Source organism: Monodon monoceros, unplaced genomic scaffold (assembly GCF_005190385.1).
Source record: "Monodon monoceros isolate NGI ecotype Baffin Bay Population unplaced genomic scaffold, NGI_Narwhal_1 Super_Scaffold_4, whole genome shotgun sequence".
Classification (NCBI taxonomy): domain Eukaryota; kingdom Metazoa; phylum Chordata; class Mammalia; order Artiodactyla; family Monodontidae; genus Monodon; species Monodon monoceros.
The window spans coordinates 63,466,767-63,490,090 of record NW_021703781.1 but is presented as its reverse complement, the minus strand read 5'-3'; the positions used below and the strand labels follow the sequence as shown (position 1 = coordinate 63,490,090).

General features: G+C 38.5%; 2 protein-coding genes across 5 annotated transcripts in view; one reads left to right on the top strand and one right to left on the bottom strand.

The window, feature by feature from the left end:
• Positions 1–39: 39 nt before the first annotated feature.
• Positions 40–18,547, top strand: BBIP1 (BBSome interacting protein 1). 3 transcript variants are annotated; one of them, XM_029245510.1, is made up of 4 exons: positions 40–163; positions 1,108–1,205; positions 11,813–11,883; positions 16,372–18,547. In XM_029245510.1, the coding sequence occupies exons 2-4, from the start codon at positions 1,165–1,167 to the stop codon at positions 16,536–16,538; spliced, it is 279 nt and encodes a 92-aa protein (XP_029101343.1). In that variant the 5' UTR covers positions 40–163; positions 1,108–1,164; the 3' UTR covers positions 16,539–18,547. The 3 variants fall into 3 exon arrangements, with proteins under 3 accessions (XP_029101343.1, XP_029101344.1, XP_029101345.1); XM_029245511.1 differs by lacking the exon at positions 40–163 and adding an exon at positions 245–462; XM_029245512.1 differs by lacking the exon at positions 40–163 and adding an exon at positions 663–990.
• Positions 18,199–23,324, bottom strand: part of PDCD4 (programmed cell death 4) — a 29,408-nt gene continuing 24,282 nt past the window's right edge. For both annotated transcript variants that reach the window (XM_029245509.1, XM_029245508.1), the window contains exon 12: positions 18,199–18,772. In XM_029245509.1, the coding sequence (XP_029101342.1) occupies positions 18,712–18,772 (61 nt within the window). In that variant the 3' untranslated portion in view covers positions 18,199–18,711. The remainder of the gene's footprint in view (positions 18,773–23,324) is intronic.

Genomic DNA, 23,324 nt, shown 5'->3' with positions numbered 1-23,324 from the left:
ACAACTCTCAATCCGAAGTTACTGTTGACGCTAAGGCAGCCATAACTGATAATGGCATCGGGAGTTTCCGGGCCTCCCGTCTCCTGTGTGACGTAGTTTTCCCTTCGCCCAATCTCATAGTTGCCCTGGGCAACAGTTGAGCCGTCTGGGAAGAGATGCATCTGTAAGTAGGCCCAAAAGAGAACCAAACGTGACCAGACATCCGATGTTAAACAAGTTAATTCCTATTCCGGACTACCTGCCCGGGTTCGGGGATAGAGGGAGCAGGTTTCCTGGCCCTTATTCTGCTGGGACGTCTGGTCACTTACTTAGGTGGACAGGAGTTTAGGGCTCCGGAATCCCCTGTCTTTCCCGGAAGTTGCCTTTGACATTTCTGAATGGGGTCATGGCAGAAGGATGGGAATAGCTTGCGCCCCCCCTTGCCCCAGGGAGTACCCATTCTGACAGGAGTGGCGAAGTTAGGTAAGTGTCCCTTGGTCCCGAACCGTGGGTCAGGCCCGAGCAGACCGAACGGCCCCTGGGAAACAAAGCGCAGATGGGGCTAACCGGACTCAGAGCCGCTTCCGCTGGATGAAGGTTTTCTTTCCGGGCTGGCCAGGCGGCGGCCCGCCCCCCACCCCCCTCCGCCCCTTTGAGGTTCCCTGTGGAGTGAGGCGGCTCAACCGGCTCCCGTTGCCGCGCTGCTGCAAGCTGGGACGGGAGGGGCCTGGGTGTGGCCCCTAACTCCCGCGAAGTGGAGCTCCTGACCACGCCCCCGCAAAGTCTGTTACGTACTTTCACCCCCTGACCTCTGAGGAGGGAGAATTCTGGAGCTTGAGGAAATCATTTTCCATTCCCAGCTATAAAGGAAAAAGATGGTTACCCACCACCGCGGCAACACCTCTAAGTCTTATTTTCGCACTTCCTGTCTTCAGATTCTGAATTTTCTCCCTTTTCTTTGTTTCTCCTCTGGTGGGGGTGTGTAAGCATTGACTGCAGCTCTGGATGAAGGTATACTGCCCTAATCCTGCGTGTCTACGGTTTATTAAACAATGTGAATATTCGTAAAACTATCGTATTAGTTTTATATGGCTCTTTACCAGAATTGTCACATATTATCTCATGTAGTTCCTTCTGTAGGTTTTGAGTCAACAGCTGTGAGTCATCTTGGTAATATCGGTTTGGATGCCTAAAGCTGCGGGAAAAAGGATCAGGAGAACTTTCAGGTAAACTGAAAATTGTTTATATCCAGGCCAGTCAACAACAAGGGTGCACACCTACCTTCTTTGCTTAGTTTCTTTTTGTATCCTTAGTACTCATGCTCCAGCCAAAATGAACTATGTATTCTTTTCTCTAACAAGGTTTATCACTGAAGCACCAACCTTTTGTGATTCTGTATCCATGTCCTAGTTATAATTGGAGATGTGTTTCCAGATTCTCCCCAGCAGGAAGTAATTTTCTCTGAGCTTACCTAGCACTTTTTGTACCTCTTTTATGACAACCACTATTTTGTATAACAGCTGCTTGTGTTCTTAGCTTCACTACCATATTTACTCCTAAATAGAATGGTTTGTATCAGATTTATCTGCCTGTTACTTTACCCTGCACATGATATTATTCTGATAAATACTGAAAAATGGAATATATTGGGTGTCTCCTGGATGCCCAAGATGTTGCCAGCAAAGTTTAAGGGAACTTCAGTTTATCAGAAATTCAGCATAGTCCCTGTTACTCAACCTTTTCTTAGGCTTCCACTCTGAAGTCTCTTCAAAATGATTTCTTCCCCCCATATTTTATTAAAGAAATATTCATACATTAAAAATTTTAAAGAATACAATAAACATTCATGTAGGTTTCACCTAGATCCAACAGTTGTTAACGTCGTGCCATATTTATTTCACTCCTTCTCATACACTTTTTGTCACTGAGACATTTGGAAATAGGTTGCAGACACCTATTGTTAAGCAGACATCTCTAAAATTCCCAACATGTATTTCCTAAGAATTATAAAGTTCTCCTGCAAAACATCATTATCACAACTAAGGAAGTTAATGATTCTGTAGGCTTTGAAATTCAATCCAAATGTATGTACATTTTCCCATTTGACCCAAGAATGTCTTTTATACCTTCTCCTCCTTGCAAAAAAAAAAACAAAACCAGGATCCAGTCATGGTTTATGTATTGTATTTGGGTATTATAACTCTTTGGCCTTAATCTAGAACAGTTCCCCCATCTCTCTTTCCCTTGTGACATTTTCATTTTGAAGTGTTCAGGCCAGGGGTCTTTTTGAATATCTCCTTTTTTCTTATTTCTTGTAAATCAGAAGTTGGTCTGGAGGTGTGATTAGATTCAGTTTAACATTTTTTGCAAGAATACTTCACAGTATTCATACTTTTCCAATCATGATTAAGTCTTCTCACATGAAGCTACTTTTACCATACCATGAGCTGCTTGTTAAATCCATCCCACTTCTCAACATAACCACCCTTCTATGATATCCTACAAAGAAGAGTTTGGTATTTAATCCTCTTGTCTACGTAGAGTATGAGAGTGCCCTGCAATGGCAACATAGACTGTCTACCTTTTAATAAAGTGTTGCTGCTACTTTGCCTACACTTGGAGCTGATGCAATGTAATCTTCAGCAAAGTGTACTGATGTCAGCATAGTTTCATGAGTTTTTAACTCCTGGCACCCCAGGGACAGTTGATGAAAGATGTGTGGGCCCTGCAATTCAAATACAGATGAATCTTGATGTTATCAAAGCAGAGACTGAGGCAACTGCTGGCCATCTGGCCACATCCAATTTTGGCAATGTTATTTTTCTCCCTGAAACTCTTGCAAGTCCTAATTAGTCCTGGTATTTCTGTGATAGGCTTTTGGTAGCATTCATCAGAGCTTATTAAAAATTGCAAAATCAAGATTATACTTAGCACTTAGTACATTAGGTACAGTCTGTGTCCAATGGATAGAGAAGTGTTTGCAGAATTTACTTCATAATCACAAGAGGAAAACTCCCCAGATTGCCAAGCTTATGTATTCCTTCTATCCTAGACTTATATTTGATCATGAAAGATAAGCAGAAGGAAGAAAATGCACTTAAGGGGACAAAAGAAAATGCTCTGGTAGGGCAAAATTTCTTAGATTGATATAGAATGTTTTTAGCCTTCATATTGAAAGTTAAGTAATGCACTCCTTCAGTCACTTCTTTTGTGTAGAAGAAAATTTGCTCATGGTGGGACTATGAAACAGTTTTAAGTTTACTCCAGATTCAAATAAGGCAAAATAATATACCAATTAAGACCACAGATTTTAGAATCAGACCTGGGTTTCAGGAACAGGCACATTCATTAGCTGGTGACTTTGGACAGTTTACTCATTCTGTTTATCATCTATTAAATGGAGCCGTAAAACCTCTTAGAATTGTTGAACAGAATGAGTCAAACACATAAAATGCTTTATTTTAGCATAGTGTATAGTATATGGTATATGGTCAGTGTATGGTAGTTATTATTAGTAGCTTCTAAAGCAGTCCAATCTGAGTACATTGTAGGCATTAAATATTTATTTATTGAATGAGTGCATGACTTTAAGTTGGTTCTCCAACTTTAATGTGGGGAACTTAATTAAAAATTAGAGATTCTGATTCATGAGTCTGGGGAAGACTCCTGAAGAATCTGTATTTTTAATAATTGTCCAGGGGATTTTGATATAGGTGATCTGAGGTTCAGGCTTTCAGAAATAGTAAAGTATCAAACAATTCTTTATTTCCCCTTCCTTGCATACTATTGAAGTAGGTTTATATCTCTGATGCTGAGAATATAAAAAGTTCTTCAGATACGTTTTTTTAAAAAGGTTTAACCCTTTTTTAAAGGCTAGTAGCTAACAGTTTTAGAACCACTTTCTAGTACTGAATTTTGAAAAAACAAATTATTAGAAAAAGGTATTCTGCATGAGTAGGATATGTCATTTTCTACTAACTTAACAGTAGTGTCTGCTACTGGAATGTAACAGAACCAATGGCATCATCCAGGTTCACCCAAGAAGAGCAGTTCCTGTTCTTAGGCCTAGGCATGTTTCAGAAGCTAGACACTGCACATATTATTCACATGAGTCTGGATTAATTAGCCAAATTGAACATGTTGCAACATTTTTCTACCAGCAGATGCCAGATAGCAAAACAAAACAATCTACTCTAGTTTCCAACTACATGACATATGATGTTATTTGGCATCTCTGGTTGAACATTATCAATCCAAATTAAGCAGTCTGCTAGCATGTGGTCAACCACTTGAGTGAGAGTGAGCATTACTAATTTGTATCTGCTGAAAAACACGTTTTTTGGGACTCCCTCTTTCACCTTTTTTCATGTTAGTTTACATTCAGAAATCTAATATGTGTTTGAAAATTCATCTGTCAGTCAACCACACAAGTCTTGCATATGACAAAAGATAAATTTTTTCATTTTTGTTCCTGCCATTCCTGCCACCCCCATCGACAACCTGCAGCAGGGAAATTGAACTTACTTAAAAGGAATTAATAAATAGTCACAAAAGAAAAATATCCTTTACTGTATTCTACATAAACAAGGTTGCTTCCAGTGCCTCCCTCGGTTCCCAGAGATTGTATTTTCGCTTCTTAATGCCCATTAATGATAAAAGAGGATCGTTTGGCATGTAATATATTGGCGTGGCTCTGTTTTACTGAAGTTGTGAAGTCAGGTGCCTATAGTTGCCGGGCAGGTAATGTTAAGGGAAACAATAGGCAGTGGTGGGGATTGGAGAACTCCCCATGCTCATCTAAATGGGGCATCACTTCCCAGCCCCAGCCAAATTTTGCCATCTGGGGATATGGACCTGGTGTTACCAGATTTGTCAAGAGGAACTAAAATGTGGACTTCATGTGAAATATCCTGATTTTTTTTTAATTTTTTTTTTTTGTTTTGAAATCTCCTGACTTTTAAACATTGGTTCGAATACTTTTTAAACATTAATCAAGCCAGCAAAACATTTAACTGGGTAGCACCAAGGGCTACGAGTTTATGACCTCTGTGTTTCTTGCATAAAAACGCAATTGGTACTTTGGTTGAAAATCTCAGAATGCTTTAGAAATGTTTCCTTTTTTGCCGTATTTCAGGTGCATTTACTTCTCTAAGTAAGGTAACAAGTCACTTATCGCCTCCATCAAAAATTAAAGATAGAGGGGCTTCCCTGGTGGCACAGTGGTTGAGAGTCTGCCTGCCGATGCAGGGGACACGGGTTCGTGCCCCGGTCTGGGAAGATCCCACATGCCACGGAGCGGCTGGGCCCGTGAGCCATGGCCGCTGAGCCTGCGCGTCCGGAGCCTGTGCTCTGCAACGGGAGAGGCCACAACAGTGAGAGGCCCACGTACCGCAAAAAAAAAAAAATTAAAGATAGACTCTTATGTACACCAAGTGTCTATTTCCTTGATTGCAATTTAAAAGGTTTTTACTCTTTTCCACCAAATTAAAAACTTGTTCACATTTTCTCAACCTTGAATTATATTAGGAAATAAGTTTTGTTTATTATCATATCTTTAATATATTTAAGAAAAATGGGATTTCCCTGGTGGTGCAGTGCTTAAGAATCTGCCTGCCAATGCAGGGGACACGGATTCAAGCCCTGGTCCAGGAAGATCCCACATGCCATGGAGCAGCTAAGCCCGTGCGCCACAACTACTGAGCCCACGTGCCATAGCTACTGAAGTCTGCGCACATCTAGAGCCCATGCTCCACAACAAAAGAAGCCACTGCAGTGAGAAGCCTGCGCACCGCAACGAAGAGTAGCCTCCAGTGGTCGCAACTAAAGAAAAGCCGGCGTGCAGCAACGAAGACCCAACGCAGCCCAAAATTAATTAATTAAATTTAAAGAAAAGAAAGAACAATCTGGTAGCCCATGCTCTTTAAAAGTAAATAATTAAGACAGATTTTTAAAGGAAAACATCTTTAAATAGATCATGCTCTTTTGTAGGTACTGTGGTGTTCGTGAGGATTCAGAGGGTTTTTAAGTGTGGGAAGGCACTTAACAGGAAATCTACAAGTTTTTTATTATAGAGATATGAAAATTAGACATGGAATAATAAATGTCACACTGTATTTCTAAGCACTTTTACATTCACTTTTCATTTGAACCTTGCAACTCAAGACTGGTACTAAACATGTTTTTTATGAGAAAATCAAACCTTCAATTGGTTAGGAAATGTTTTCAATGTCACAAAGCTAATTAGCCAGAGTACAACCCATTTAAAGTATAAATATGGAATATACTGACCCGAAAAAATGAAAACAAACAAAAATGCCAGTACAAGCTTTTGTTTTAAATCATACATTGGATTATACTGTTGCAGCTTGTTTAAAATACTTGGGATCCTAGAATACTCTGAAGCATTCAATTTCAGAATTTAAAAATGGGGTTTTGTACAATTAGGATAAGCTGGTAAGTTTAGATAAATTAATGGAGGAGAAAAAATGATGAAAAGCTAATGGTGGACTAGAAGTGGTAGGCACACCACTTGACCCACAGAATGGCTCTTTTGGGGCTCCTATCAAAGATCAAATATTAGACTAAGGAGACTTTAGTATGACCTAGGAGGAGAGTTTTTAAAACATCCAAATCCTGGCCTGAGCATTTTTAGAAGCTAAGACTTGGCTTTGGCATCCACAGTATGTTTCCATTTTGATATTTCTGATCCATATGTATATGTTTTGAGTTACCAGGAATGGAATTTGGATTTGAGTAATCTATTCCTCTTCTCTGTCTGCCCCCATCTGACTGTAGTCTACATTTTCCAGCTGGCTAGATGAAAATAGAGTACAATTTAAAGCTAACAGTCCTGTTTAGCTATTTAACCCATGATCTTGGTCTCAACAGTATGTTCTCATATAAGCTAATCTATGAAAAATATGCAAAACTTGTAAGCTTTTCAAGTGTTGCTTATTGCTGATTAAGCTTGAGATCTGACAGTTCCAGTGGCAGCATCTTTTAAAAATAAGACTAATGCTATAAAACAAAACCGACAGACAAAAAGCAGTATTTTTTCCTACTAAGAGTTTTTTTTTAGCCATTAACTTTATTCTTTATGCTCAGTAATTATATTATTGATGTGTAATTTATTTTTATTGATTTTCACTAATAATTGGAATAACTCAATCCAAAATATTTTAAGTTTTCATTTAAATTTATAAACATTTTTGTGGCAGAGAAGTATGGTAGGATAATTACTAAAATATGTTCAAGCATGAAAACATACATTAAAATAAAATTAAGTGGAGTGGAAATAGAGATGTAGGGAGAAAAAAAGATACAAAATTTCTGACTTAAAAAAGAGTTCTTGGGACTTCCCTGGTGGCACAGTGGATAAGAATCCGCCTGCCAGTGCAGGGGACACAGGTTTGAGCCGTGGTCTGGGAAGAGCCCACGTGCCGCAAAGCAGCTAAACCCATGCGCCACAACTACTGAGCTTGCGCTCTAGAGCCCGCAAGCCACAACTACTGAAGCCTGCACGCCAAGAGCCCGTGGTCCGCAACAAGAGAAGCCACCGCAATGAGAAGCCCGCGCACCACAATGAAGAGTAGCCCCCGCTCACCGCAACTAGAGAAAGCTCGCGCGCAGCAACGAAGACCCAACACAGCCAGAAAAATAAAATTAAATCTTAAAAAAAAAATTTTTTTTAAGTTCTTCATTTTTTATTAATGTATGATGGTAGCTATCAGATTGCTATGATATTTTGATTATATTTTTTAAGGATTAATATGTTATTTTTAAATATGCTGGAAATTTTATCCTTTGTAACTAAACTTATAACAAATTTATATGTCTATCTAGAAATGTGTAAAAGGTGACCTAATTTCTCTGCCTAGTTTTTTCAAAAGGGTTATACAAGGATAAAATTTGAGGACTACTGAACACATTCTTAAGGTTCAGAAGGACACACTAGTGCTCTTGTCCAGTCCCACACCCATAATTTAATTTGGTTGTCAAAGTAAATCTAGTTTGGTTATCAAACTAAATCTCCCCAGAGATTTCTAACTTGTCCAAGTTGTATGACTAATTTATGTTATCAACATGTGTATGATTGACTTAAAGTACTAATCCTGCCTAGACATAAATGCTTTTCAACTCTCACGCCAACAACTTAGTAAAATTTTTCATGACAAAGATTTGGTTTCCCTCTGGGTTCTTTTGTGTTAATTTTAGACATCTAACTCAAATGCTACAACAGGTTTGGTTCCTTTATCATGATTTTGAAACACATTATCCGTCAAAACCATTATCTCTGGGAGAAATTACAAACTAAAGAAACTGGGGGGAAGGGAAACAGCAGATTATTTTCTAATTACCCAGACTAAAAGCTTCAAAAAGTGACTAATTGACACTGCATTCTCTAAGCATTAAAAGTTTGGGTTCTATTACTGTAGGAATTTTCTTTTACTTTTTTTTTTTTGCGGTACGCGGGCCTCTCACTGTTGGGGCCTCTCACTGTTGTGGCCTCTCCCGTTGCGGAGCACAGGCTCCGGACGTGCAGGCTCAGCAGCCAAGGCTCACGGGTCCAGCCGCTCCGCGGCACGTGGGATCCTCTCGGACCAGGGCACGAACCCGTGTCCCCTGCATCGGCAGGCGGACCCTCAACCACTGCGCCACCAGGAAAGCCCCATTTTACTTTTGCAATTTAATGTTTTCTCTTAAAATATGGCTTGCCCATCTGTATTATTTTAAAATCTGGCATAGTACTCCATGGTATGGTGGTTCCGTGATTTATTTGACCTGTGACATGTGCCTGAATGCAGTGCCCTAATGAACATTCTTATTCTTATATCTTTACACACTCATGCTTTGTTTCTTTAGTGAGCATTACTAGTAGAAGGTTTGGATCAAAGAAAATGTGCATATTTAGTTTTAGTAGATACTACAAAATATTAAAAGATACTATAAATTATCCCTCTAAAAAAGCTGTACCAACAAACCTGCCCACCAATAGAGAGTGTCCATTACCCTATACATTCCCTAACTGAATACTAGGCTTCTGATTTTCTTGCAATCTCAAAAGATACAACACACACACCAAAATGAGACCACAATGATTTTCACTTTCTTAATGAGGCTATAATGATTTTCCTGTTCAAATTGTAACCACCACAACACCCAGCCCTCCTAAATCCCCTAAAACTATTTTATTTTCTATAACACTTACTACCATTATGTTATTTGTTTCTCTCCCCATACTCTAGACTGTAAGCTCTGAAAGAGCAAACATTTTTTTCTCTTTTGTTCACTAATGAATGGTGCCTGGCACATGGTAGACACTCACATATTTATTGAATTGAATGATGTGGCACTTGAATAATACACATGAATTTCATCCCTAGCTGATATATTTCTTCTTTGGCCCATCTATCCCTGGTGGTACACACATATTACCTTACCAATTAGAAAGTACCCTTAGGGGTAGCCACAACTCCTTAGGGTGCATCACACCAGGCAAAACACCCATGCTTGGCTATTAGCAGATACCCTGGAGAAGGATATAAATGCTCCTTCCTACGCTGGGCTCCCTGGGCAGTTGATTATCAAGACAGTGTAGCCTTGGCAGTGCTGGGCATCCAACCACCACCTTGCTTATTTTAGCCCTCCCTTCCTGTTCCTCTCCTGCCAATGCCTAGGGGGGCCTAGGAACAAGAATCAACCCTAGCAAAGTAGACACTCCACCCAGGCAAGTGACAGCACTGATCTTCCCCACACCAGGCCCAACCCACTCCCTACAAGGCCTTTGGCTCCACACCCTTTCCAGTAACAATGGAAGCTTACTCAGAGAATTAAGGTTTGGTAGAGCACCAAGCTTCATTGTTTTCCGCAAGCCAGATTTTGGATGTGAAAGAGGTATAAAGAAGAGAGAGCAAAAGATAGTGATTAAATTCTAACTAGAGTTGCTACTCTAAAACAGCTAAGATTTAAGTATTTGTTCATCATTTTATCATTTTGGTGATTAAAAATTTGGTGATATAAAAACCCTTAGGGCTTTCCTGGTGGCGCAGTGGTTGAAAGTCCGCCTGCCGATGCAGGGGACACGGGTTCGTGCCCTGGTCCGGGAAGATCCCACATGCCGCAGAGCGGCTGGGCCCATGAGCCATGGCCACTGAGCCTGCACGTCCGGAGCCTGTGCTCCGCAACGGGAGAGGCCACAACAGTGAGAGGCCTGCGTAACGCAAAAAAAAAAAAACCCTTAGATGCTATGCATTTCTCTCACATTCATCAACATTTATAATGTCTATCCTCCCTTTCAGTAGCATATCATGTCAGATTTGTACCAAATAAGGGCCTAATGAATATTTTCATTGTGTTATCCTTAATGGAGAGGCTAAGTATTGTTTGTTATAGTTGTATTCAGGCTACTCAGAGATCTGCAATATTACTAACCTTCAACAAAAACAAAAAAAAGGAATGATCACTAGTTACCACTGGCAGGCCTAAGTAACAAGAAGGAAAGAATGTGTCAGAAGAAGCTGTGCATTCTGAGTAAATTGTATATTGCATTTATCTCAGATTCTAGGTAGTGATGAGTTGCTTTATTCCTGGTCCATTCCCTAGTTCATCTTCATTCCCAGAGAGAGCAGTATAGGGGTAAGTTTCAGTGACAGTTGTGGAAAGCAGATAGAGCTTCCTCAGGAACTTTAGATCTTCCAGAATAGGAATTTGAACAAGAAGGGGAAGAGGCTTGGTGGATGGGGAGTATGAAGCTTTTTTTAGGAATGTCAAAGTAGAGGTAATGGGAATAACTAAGACCAGAAGCAGCTTCACTTGATTATAACTAATTTGCAGTGGGTGGTAAAGGCAGGCACCAAGCCAGCATCACCACATTATAAATAATCTTTCTTTTGTGGTGGTGATGTTGTGAAAGATATACAGTGAGTTGCATCAGTATGGCGAAATATCACAAAATGGGTGGGACTGTCTAGAGTAGCATCTGTGTTTGGAAAGGGGTCATGCTACAAGTTACAGTCCAGAACACCTTGAATATATATAACATGGCATAAACTGGGATGTAACACTGGGAACGGTTGTCATCAGCCAGAGATGACATATATGCTGGGATATTCATAACAAAATACTCACGTGAGGGTATTCACTGATGCTTCAGCACAGAGTATCTCTGTATTAGAGGAAAATAATAAACTGAGAGCACACCTCACTTCTGGTATTCAAGAGCCAATTTCACCTGTTTGTGTTGCTTCCTTACAAATTGCAGCTGTGTAGCCAGTAACTGATCCTTAAGATGCTTTTTGTCATTATAGCAAAGGAATTAAAGTAGAAACCGGCTGTTAGTTACTGAAGGAAGTGGGGATGTTAGGCAGTATTTACATACTACCTCCTCCTTTCCCTAACAGTCTGCCTTACCCCACCTCCCAAATGGTCACGTCTTTTACATCTCCCACCATTCAGGGGAGATGCTATCAGCTGCACATAAATCCCTTTGGTTTTCCTCAGCTGGATAGATAACTATTGGATAATTTACCTTTGCCTGAAAAACTTAAGCCCAATTTTCACTAGGAGGGGAAAAATTTAGAACATGCAGCCTTCCAATTACCACCACCACTTATGAATGAAAGTTGACAAGATCTGCATGCTTATATGAACTATCTCAACCTTGTTTCAATGAAAAGACTCACAGGTAATTAATGGGAAAATTATGCAAGGATAGGATAGTTCATTTTCTATAGGAATTGTGATTTTCTTAAACTACAATGGAAATATCTATCTCAAGCAATATGCTTTGGGAATTCATTCTTGAATAGTACTAATAATTGTTTTCTCATTGAAGGAAGAAACTATCCAACAATTCAGATATGGCAGAAATGAAGTCAATGTTCCGGGAAGTTCTTCCAAAACAAGGTATCTAAGTTACAAATACTTAGGTCATAGAATATTGTAGGAACCTAAAAACTAATAGGCAGTGTCATGTAGCAGGCTCAATAGCTAAATATCTGAAACTATTCTGTGTGCTATACACCACACATACTCTCCACCTTTACTATGCTTTTGTCATGAGTAGCTTGTAAAGGAGTAATCCATTGCCTCCCCGCCCCCACTAGTAAAAGGATGTAAAATGACGGTTGGATTGTTTCTTAAATGTAGAAATTCTGTTACACTCAAGATTGCAGATTACAATAAGGAATTTCCAGTGGAAAAAAATAGCACCATAATTTACCATAATACTAAATAAGGTCTGAAAATGGGGGAAAAGAAACCTAAGTCAAACAATGTAGCAAAAGCCGAATTACAATTACATTCAGTAATTTGAGTATTCATGTTAATACCATACTTTAACTACATATTTGTTGTTGTATTTCCATTTCTTCTTTTTACTGAAGTATAGTTGATTTACAGTGTTGTTACAGGTGTATCGCAAAGTGATTCAGTTATACATACATATATATCTACTTTTTTTCAGATTCTTTTCCCTTATAGGTTATTACAAAATATTTAGTATAGTTCCCTGTGTTATACAGTAGGTCCTTGGGGTTTATTTTATATATAGTAGTCTGTCTATGTTTATTCCAAACTTCTAAGTTATCCCTCCCACACCTTTCCCCTTTGGTGACCATAAGTTTGTTTTCTGTGTCTGTGGGTCTATTTCCGTTTTGTATGTAAGTTTATTTGTATCATGTTTTTTAGATTCCACATATAAGCAATATCATATGATATTTGTCTTTCTCTGTCTGACTTCCTTCACTTAGTATGAAAGTATCTAGGTCCATCCATATTGCTGCAAATGGCATTATTTCATTCGTTTTTATGGTTGACTAATATTCCATTGTGTGTGTGTGCATGTATGTGTGTGTATATATATACACACATATATATATATACACACATATATATATACCCACACACACACACACATATATACCACATCTTTATCCATTCACCTGTCAGTGTACATTTAGTTTGCTTCCATGTTCTTGGCTATTGTAAATAGTGCTGCAGTAAACATTGGGGTGCATGTATCTTTTCAAATTATGGTTTTCTTCAGATATATGTCCAGGAGTGGGATTGCAGGATCATATGGTAGCTCTATTTTTAGTTTTTTAAGGAAACTCCATGCTGCTCTCCATAGTGGCTGTACCAATTTACATTCCCACCAACAGTGTAGGAGGGTTCCTTTTTTTCGACACCCTCTCCAGCATTTATTATTTGTAGACTTTTTGATGATGGCCATTCTGAACAGTGTGAGGTGATACCTCATTATAGTTTTGATTTGCATTTCTCTAATATTAGTGAAGTTGATCATTTTTTCATGTGTCTATTGGCCATCCGTATGTCTTTGGAGAAATGTCTATTCAGATCTTTTGCCCATTTTTTGATTGGGTTGTTTTTTTGATATTGAGTTGTATTAGGTATTTGTATATTTTTACGATTAATCCCTTGTCAGTCTCATCATTTGCAAACATTTTCTCCCATTCTGTAGGTTGTCTTTTTGTTTAGTTTATGGTTCCCTTTGCTGTGCAAAAGCCTTTAATTAGGTCCCATTTGTTTATTTTTGTTTTTATTTACATTAATCTAGGAGACAGGTCCAAAAAGATATTGCTGCAATTTATGTCAAAGACTGTTCTGCCTATGTTTTCCTCTAGGAGTTTTATAGAATCAGGTCTTACATTTAGGTCTTTAATCCATTTTATTTTTCTGTGTGGTGTTAGAGAATGTTCTAATTTCATTCTTTTACATGTAGCTGTCTAGTTTTCCCAGCACCACTTACTGAAGAGAGTGTCTTTTCTCCGTTGTATATTCTTGACTCCTTTGTCATAGATTAATTGACCATAGGTGAGTGGGTTTATTTCTGGGCTTTCTATCCTGTTCCATTGATCTGTATGTCTGGTTTTGTGCCATACCATACTGTTTTGATTACTGTAGCTTTGTCATATAGTCCGATGTCAGGGAACCTGATTCCTCCAGCTCCGTTTTTCTTTCTCAAGATTGCTTTGGCTATTCAGGGTCTTTTGTGTTTACATACAAATTTAAAAATTTTTTGTTCTAGTTCTGTGAAAAATGTCATTGCTAATTTGATAGGGATTGCATTGACTCTGTAGATTGGCTTGCATAGTATAGTGATTTTGACAATAATGACTCTCCTAATCCAAGAACATGGTATATCTTTCCATCTGTTTGTGTCGTCTTTGATTTCTTTCATCCCTGTCTTATAGTTTTCAGAGTTAGGTCTTTTGCCTCCCTAGATGGGTTTATTTTCCTAGGTATTTTATTCTTTTTGATGTGATGGTAAATTGGATTATTTCCTTATTTCCTCTTTCTGATCTTTCATTGTTAGTGTATAGAAATGCAACAAATTTCTGTGTATTAATTTTGTATCCTGTGACTTTACTGAATTCATTGATGAGCTCTAGTATTTTTCTGGTAGTGTCTTTAGGATTTCCTATGTATAGTATCATGTCATCTGCAAACTGTGACAGCTTTGCTTCTGCCTTTCCAATTTGGATTCCTTTTATTTCTTTTTCTTCCCTGATGGCTGTGACTAGGACTTCCAAAACTATGTTGAATAAAAGTGGCAAGATTGGGCATCCTTGTCCTGTACCTGACCTTAGAGGAATGCTTTCAGCTTTTCACCGTTGAGTATGTTAGCTGTGGGTTTGTCATATACGGCCTTTATTATGTTGAGGTATGTTCCCTCTATGCCCAATTCCTGGAGTTTTTTTTTCTTTATCATGAATGGATGTTGAATTTTATCAGCAGCTTTTTCTGCATCTATTGAGATGATCGTGTGGCTTTTATTCTTCAATTTGTTGATGTGGTATATGGCACTGATTTGCAAATATTGAAAACTCCTTGCTTCCCTAGGATGAATCCCACTTGATCATGGTGTATGATCCTTTTAATATATTGTTGGATTCAGTTTGTTAGTATTTTGCTGAGGATTTTTGCATCTATGCTCATCAGTGATACTGGCCTGTAATTGTCCTTCTTTGTGGTATCTTTGTGATACCTGTGGTTTTGGTATCAGGGTGATGGTGGCCTCATAGAAGGAGTTTGGAAGTGTTCCTTCCTCTGCAATTTTTGGAATAGTTTCAGGACAGGTGCTAACTCTTCTCTGAATGTTTGGTAGAATTCACCTGTGAAGCCATCTGGTCCTGGACTTTTTTCAGGGGTATTTTAATCACAGATTCAATTTCAGTGCTTATAATTGGTCTGTTCATATTTTCTATTGCTTCCTGGTTCAGTCTTGGGAGATTGTACTTTTCTAAAAATGTCCATTTCCTCTAGGTTGTCCATTTAATTGGCATATAGCTGCTTGTAACTTCTCCTTTTTCTAGTTTTACTGATTTGGGCCCTCTCCCTTTTTCTTGATGAGTCTGGCTAAAGGTTTATCAATTTCATGTATCTTTTCAGAGAACCAGCTTTTAGTCTCATTAATCTTTTCTATTGTTTTTGTTAACGTCCCAAGCAAGATGTTAGCCTTCAGATGAGTACTCTTGTCTATGTTTGCCACCAGCCTTTATGTCCTGAGAACCACAGTCACCTCACACCTCCCCAGCAGACCCTCCAAGACCAGCAGGTCCATCTTGCCCAGACTCCTATCAAGTCACTGCACTTTTGCCCTGGGTCCCAGGGCACACAATACCTGGTGTGTGTGTTCCAAGAGTGGAGAGTCTGTTTCCCCCAGTCCTGTGGAGCTCCTGCATTCAGGCGCTACTGACCCTCTAAGCCAAATGCCCTGAGGGCTCCCCTCCTGATGCCAGACCCCCGGGGTTGGGAGCCTGACATGGGGCTCAGAACTCTCAATCCTGTGGGAGAACTTCTGCAACGTAACTGTTCTCTGGTTTGTGGGTTACCCACCCTGGGGGGTATGGGATATGATTCTATTGCAAGTGTGCCCCTCCTGCCATCTCACTGGGTTTCTGCCTTATGTCTTTGGATGTATCCTTTTTGATAGGTTTCAGTCTTTTTTATCGACGGTTGTTCAGCATTGTGATTTTGGTGTGCTCACGAGAGGGGGTGAGCTCAAGGTCCTTTTACTGTGCCATCTTGTTCCTCCTCTTATTTCTATGTACATTGTATTTCCCCCCAATTTTTTTTGAGATTAAACGTTTGACACAAAAAGTTGTCTCATTGTAGCTTAGGATCTTAAAAAATTCAATACCTTATGAACTTCCTAGTATTAAATGTTGCTTTTATATTGAAGATATGCTGTAGGGTAAATGTTGCTTTTATATTTTTATACTGAAGATACACTGTGGGGGGAACTATGAGAACAAGAGATTTTTCAACGTCAATGGATTAAGTTTTTAACACCTTAATTCTAGCTGCAAATCCAAACCACCAAACAGCTGTGTTATCTCATTCCAATTCTTCTTTCTTTTTAAACTTTAGGGCAGTTGTCTGTAGAAGATATAAGCACAATGGTGCTGTGTAAACCCAAACTTTTACCCCTAAAATCTCTGACTCTGGAAAAACTGGAGAAAATGCAGCAAGCAGCACAGGATACAATTCGCCAACAGGAAATGGCAGACAAGGAACCACCGCAAATAAGTCACTGAATGATAACTTAGCACTTCTGCAGAACACCCTACACCTTCCTTAACAATAGCTAGAAAATAACCTGCATCTGTATGCTGAAAGCAGTATGTATTAATAAAACAGATTTTATTCCCATAACATAAAAATAACCAAGATTAATAAAACTTGGCTTGTGAATTTAAACACTCCGATTTGGGGCTTCCCTGGTGGCGCAGTGATTAGGAATCTGCCTGCCAGCGCAGGGGACACAGGTTCGTGTCCCGGTCTGAGAAGATCCCACATGCCACGGAGCGGCTAGGCCCGTGAGCCACAACTACTGAGCCTGCGCGTCTGGAGCTTGTGCTCCACAACGGGAGAGGCCGCGACAGTGAGAGGCCTGCACACCACGATGAAGAGTGGGCCCCGCTCACCGCAACTGGAGAAAGCCCTCGCACAGAAACGAAGACCCAACACAGCCAAAAACAAATATAAAATAATTAAAACAAAAAACACTCCAGTTTGTACTGAACAGAAGCAATTTTAAAACTCTGAACCCAGATTTTGGTTTTTTTTTTAACCCAAGTTTTTAGAACTGCCAATTATTGTCCACCATTCCCATCAATTTTCTAGATAACATTCTTAGGCACAAGTGAGTAAATGCACCTTTTATAGTCAGAGAATCCTGTAAATGTTTATTTAAAACTGAATTTGAAGAATTTTGTGTCATGACACATTTAAGGTTATCTTGCCTGACCAACTGATACTACTAGTAATGACAAAACTGTATTTCTTAAATTTAATTTTTAAGAAACCCTCACCTATCCAGTAGTTACCTAAGCTTTTAATTATACTGATTTTACGGACTTACCTAGCCACCTTAGTCTTCCAGGTATCAAACACAATTTTAAAACCCTAAAAATGGAAATAAATATGGACTTGAAAGAGCCCATGAAGTAAATATGAACATAAAATTGGAAGTTTTCGTTCTAAAAGACTGTAGCTAAACCTGTAATGGGTATGTTCTAAGAATACCTCTGTGAATTCTCAATATAATTCTTGGTTGGTTTGCTGCAGTCAGTATCAGACAATTTAAATTAGTATGGACCTTGAGACCTTGCTGAGTGTTTAGGCTTGGCAAAAGAGGTCAGAAATGTGATCATTCTTTAGATAACTTATTTATTGGTAACTATTTTCTCAGACACTAGTAAATGTAAAACTATGAGTCTTTGAAGAATAATTTTTTGTAACACAAGCATTACTTGGTAATAGAACTTAAGAATTATGAAAGGTATATATGTTTTAGAAATTTCATTAAGCTCTAGATAAGATCAAAAACAGGTAAGTGTGCAAGTATTTCCCACCAAGTATAATATTAAAATAATTCATTTACTACTGTACTCTTGTTTTAAAAGTTTGCTAGGAGCAACGTTTAAAATTCACTAGGTTCAAACATGCTCTTTTATATGATTTAAAACTTGTTGTGTGAAATATGTTTTTTGAAAGCCCTAAAATAAAGGTACTCCCAATAAAGAATCAACACTGCTTCACATGTTTTATTTTGTCATACATTCTTCTAGAACTGGGTTCATTCGTCCAGTTTTGTAGAAAAATAGATGTTCCAGCCACCATTTACTTAACTGTCTAGTCTTTAAGACCGAGCAATGTTCCCTGGAAAGATGAATAAGTCTCATAACTAAGTCATTTTTTAAAAATTCTTTAAGTCAAAGAAATAACTTTTTTTTTTTTTTTTTTTTTTTTTTTACTCCCAAAGCACAGTATTTCAACAGCAGCAGCCAACATGGGGTTTTAGCAGCTTAACTTTACCCCCTAAATAAAGCTTTGTATAAACCAGTGATTTTACTACAAAAACACTGTCCTTGAAAGAAAGGAGTGGCAGTCAGACATCAATGCAAAACTTGGAATGATTATGTCATAAACATGGCACTTAAAAAAGGTAGCTTATGAGAATATCCCACTTAAGAAGTGGTTACTTTTCTGTCCCTCCTTTACACGCTCAAAAAAAAAAAAAAAAAAAAGAAAAGAAAAAACACTTACTTTAAAAATTTCCCTTAAATGTAAGTTTACAAAATTTCAAAAATGCCTTGTACCCAAAACAAGTGTTTAAAAAAAAAAACCAAAAAACTGTGCTAACAACTCTTACAATTCAGATATATATATTTTTTATAACATCTAAGACTGCAAGAGTTCTTATATTCAGTAGCTCTCTGGTTTAAGACGACCTCCATCTCCTTCACTTACAAAACGTTTTCTGCCCCTGCAATGAAAAGAACACAAACATGAAAACAGATACAAATTCTGACTACAGTCAACTAAAAGAATTTAAAACTTCATCTTTTTTGGTTATTCATTAATTTCCAAAGCAATCTACAGATTCAATGCAATCCCTATCAAATTACCAATGGCATTTTTCACAGAACTAGAACAAAAAAATTTCACAATTTTTATGGAAACACAAAAGACCCCGAATAGCCAAAGCAATCTTTAGAAACAGAGCTGGAGGAATCAGGCTCCCGGACTTCAAACTATACTACAAAGCTACAGTAATCAAGACAGTATGGTACTGGCACAAAAACAGAAATATAAATCAATGGAACAGGATAGAAAGCCCTAAACCCACGCACATATGGTCACCTTATCTTTGATAAAGGAGACAAGAATATACAATGGAGAAAAGACAGCCTCTTCAGTAAGGGGTGCTGGGAAAACTGGACAGCTACATGTGAAAGAATGAAATTAGAACACTCCCTAACACCATACACAAAAATAAACTCAAAATGGATTAAAGACCTAAATGTAAGGCCAGACACTATCAAACTCTTAGAGGAAAACATAGGCAGAACACTCTATGACATAAATCACAGCAAGATCCTTTTTGACCCACCTCCTAGAGAAATGGAAATAAAAACAAAAATAAACAAATGGGACCTAATTAAACTTAAAGATTTTGCATAGCAATGGAAACCATAAACAAGACCAAAAGACAACCCTCAGAATGGGCGAAAATATTTGCAAATGAAGCAACTGACAAAGGATTAATCTCCAAAATTTACAAGCAGCTCATGCAGCTCAATATCAAAAAAACAAACAACCCAATCCAAAAATGGGCAGAAGACCTAAATAGACATTTCTCCAAAAAAGATATACAGATTGCCAACAAACACATGAAAGAATGCTCAACATCATTAATCGTCAGAGAAATGCAAATCAAAACTACAATGAGATACCATCTCACACCAGTCAGAATGGCCATCACCAAAAAATCTACAAACAATAAATACTGGAGAGGGTGTGGAGAAAAGGGAACCCTCTTGCACTATTGCTGGGAATGTAAATTGATACAGCCACTATGGAGAGCAGTATGGAGGTTCCTTAAAAAACTACAAATAGAACTACCATATGACCCAGCAATCCCACTACTGGGCATATAACCTGAGAAGACCATAATTCGAAAAGAGTCATGTACCACAATGTTCACTGCAGCACTATTCACAATAGCCAGGACATGGAAGCAACCCAAGTGTCCATCAACAGATGAATGGATAAAGAAGATGTGGCACATATATACAATGGAGTATTACTCAGCCATAAAAAGAAACGAAATTGAGTTATCTGTAGTGAGGTGGATGGACCTAGAGTCTGTTATACAGAGTCAAGTAAGTCAGTAGGAGATAAACAAATACCGTATGCTGACACATATATATGGAAGCTAAAAAAAAGGTCATGAAGAACCTAGGGGCAAGATGGGAATAAAGACACAGACCTACTAGAGAATGGACTTGAGGACACGGGGAAGGGGAAGGGTAAGCTGGGACAAAGTGTGAGAGTGGCATGGACATATATACACTACCAAATGTAAAACTAACAGCTAGTGGGAAGCAGCCAAATAGCACAGGGAGAACAGTTCAGTGCTTTGTGACCACCTAGAGGGGTGGGATAGGGAGGGTGGGGGGGGAGGGAGATGCAAGAGGGAAGAGATATGGGGATATAATAATATGTATCACTGATTCACTTTGTTATAAAGCAGAAACTAACACACCATTGTAAAGCAATTATACTCCAATAAAGATGTTAAAAAAAAAACCACAAACAAGAAAAATTCTGACTACAGTCAATTAAAAGAATTTAAAACTTCATCTTTTTTGGTTATTCATTAATTTTTGAAGGGGTGTATTGTCATTTATATTTTTAAAAATCAGCATTCCTCTAAGTCTTTTGAAAAGACTTCCCCTGATACATATCCTAGAACATATCAAATGAACTGCTTAATCTGAGCAGTTTTTAGTTAAATAAAAGCTTGATGATTGAAATAAGTTCACTGTCCAAATGAAGTCATGTAAAAAAAAAATTAAAATATAAATAAGGCAAACATTATTATGCTGTTTGGAAATTTAATACAAACATGCCTCAAAATTATTGTGGGTTCAGTTCCAGATCACCACAATAAAGTGCTATCACATTACAATCACATGAATTTTTTGGTTTCCTGAATCTAAAACTATGTTTACACAATACTGTGGCCTATTAAGTGTGCAATAAGCATTATGTCTAAAAACCCAATGTACTTATCAAAATTAAAAACTACTTTATTGCTGAAAAATGCTAATTATCATCCAAGCCTTTAACAGGTCATTAATCTTTTTGCTGGTGGAGGGTTAGAAATACTGAGAACTACCAAAATGCAACACAGACACAAAGTGAGCAAATGCTGGTTGGGAAAATGGCACCAATAGACTTGTCAATGCTGGGTTGCCGCAAACCTTCAATTTGTAAAAAACACAGCATCTGCAAAGCACAATGAAATGAGGTATGCCTGTATTTATTTCCAGTATGTCATTAATATTATTTGAAAGCTAAACACTGAACCAAATAGGAAACACCAACATGATTGGGAATTATGCAAACTAGAGCTACAGAAGCTATCAAAATATCTATGTTTAAATATAGAAAAGCCATAACCTGAATGTGGAAAAACAGAATCCAATTAATTCCAGTATATGCCCCTTTTTAAAAAATATTTACTTATTTATTTATGTTCTTTTTTTTTGGCTGTGTTGGGTCTTCATTGCGGCATGTGGACTTGTCTCATTGCAGCACGCAGGCTTCTCTCTAATCATGGCATGCGGGTTTACTCTCTCTAGTTGTGACTCGTGGGCTCCAGGGCGCATCAGCTCTGTAGCTGTGGTGCGCGGGCTCCAGGGTGCATGGGCTCCAGGGTGCATGGGCTCTGTAGTCACGGCGTGCGGGCTCCACAGCACGTGGGCTCTGTAGCTTGCGGCACGCGGGCTCTTGTTGAGGCACACGAGTTCAGCAGTTGTGGTGTGTGGGCTTAGTTGCCCCGCAGCACGTGGGATCTTAGTTCCCCGACCAGCAAATGAACCCATGTCCCCTGCATTGTAAGGCGGATTCTTTACCACTGGACCTCCCATATGGAAGTCCCATATGCCCCATTTTGAGATTTCTGCTATTTCAAACTCAAGAGACCTTCCTCTATAATGTAACCACACACTAGCTACATGTAGTGACAGCAGCCCAAGAGGAACAGTTGAACAGCAGCCTAAAGCAGTAAGTGCTAAACAGAACTTGAGCAGGATTAGCCCTTATTATTCTCTGACCCTAGACCAATACACACACGCATTCAAGGTCACACATAAATGTGCACTCCGTCCAAATAAGCAAAAGGATAGAGATAAAAAGTGAAAGTTCTATGGAATACATAGAAGGTTTAGACATCTCTTCAAATGATCCTTGAAAGTAAAGCCACAATAGAAGTAACTAGTTAGACCTTCGAATAGAGGCTGAAAAACTTTTTAAAAGAGCCAGTGCCAAAGTGTTAACCCCTTTTCATACTAAGTCTAAATGTAAACCAGCTATATTTTCCTGAACGTAAAGGCTTCACGCTATAATATTAGGAGATCAAGGCTGGAAATGAAGCAGCAAGTAGCAGAAAGCCTTGCCAAAGCCGACAGTTGTTACTGATGTATACCACTTGGCACATCAGCACATCAATGATGCCATCACCAAAGTAGAGATCTACATTTTCAAACATTTTTAACGAAGCCATTAAAATGTATATTCCACCATTATCTTTTTCTTCTCTCTTAATGGCTTCTAAACTTTGTAGAGCAAAGGACACTATCGGGAAGTATTTTTTGAGATTTAATTCTCACAGTGCACTTACATAAAAATACATAAAGGCTGAAACTTCTTCATATAAAAATTACAAAAACTTAAAATATAAAACAGACCCAGACCAGAGGGTTAGCTGTTGCTAAACTTTTATATCTATTAACAATACAAACTTCATTATAAGCTTTAACAATAACAAAAAAAATTCATCAACTCCTAAGGAGTTTGAACCTAGCAGCACATATATAATACCTCCAAAAGAATCACACACACACTTTCTAGAGCGGTAAAATCCAATCAGTCCCAATTCTCCATTCTATGAGGGAGCAAAAGGAACCCACATGAAATACAGGAATGAACCTGATCTTAAAAGCCAGAAAAAGTCTGGATCCATCCTTGGCTTCTACCGTGACCTTAGAAAAGGTACATTACACTGCCGTAAGCCTCAATTTTTTCATCTCACTGGTGATATCTACTCTGAAATAATATTTAAACCACTTAGAACAGAGCCTGGTACACAGAACTACCCCACAAAATTATTTTCCTTCCAATGAACTGTGGCTTCATGAGGTAGTCCTATACAGATTTACAAGAGAACAAAATAAGCTTCACCCTTGTTTCTCAATAAATTCAGATGATTTTCACTGATGAGTGACTTCAGGGAAGATACAAGTATTTTT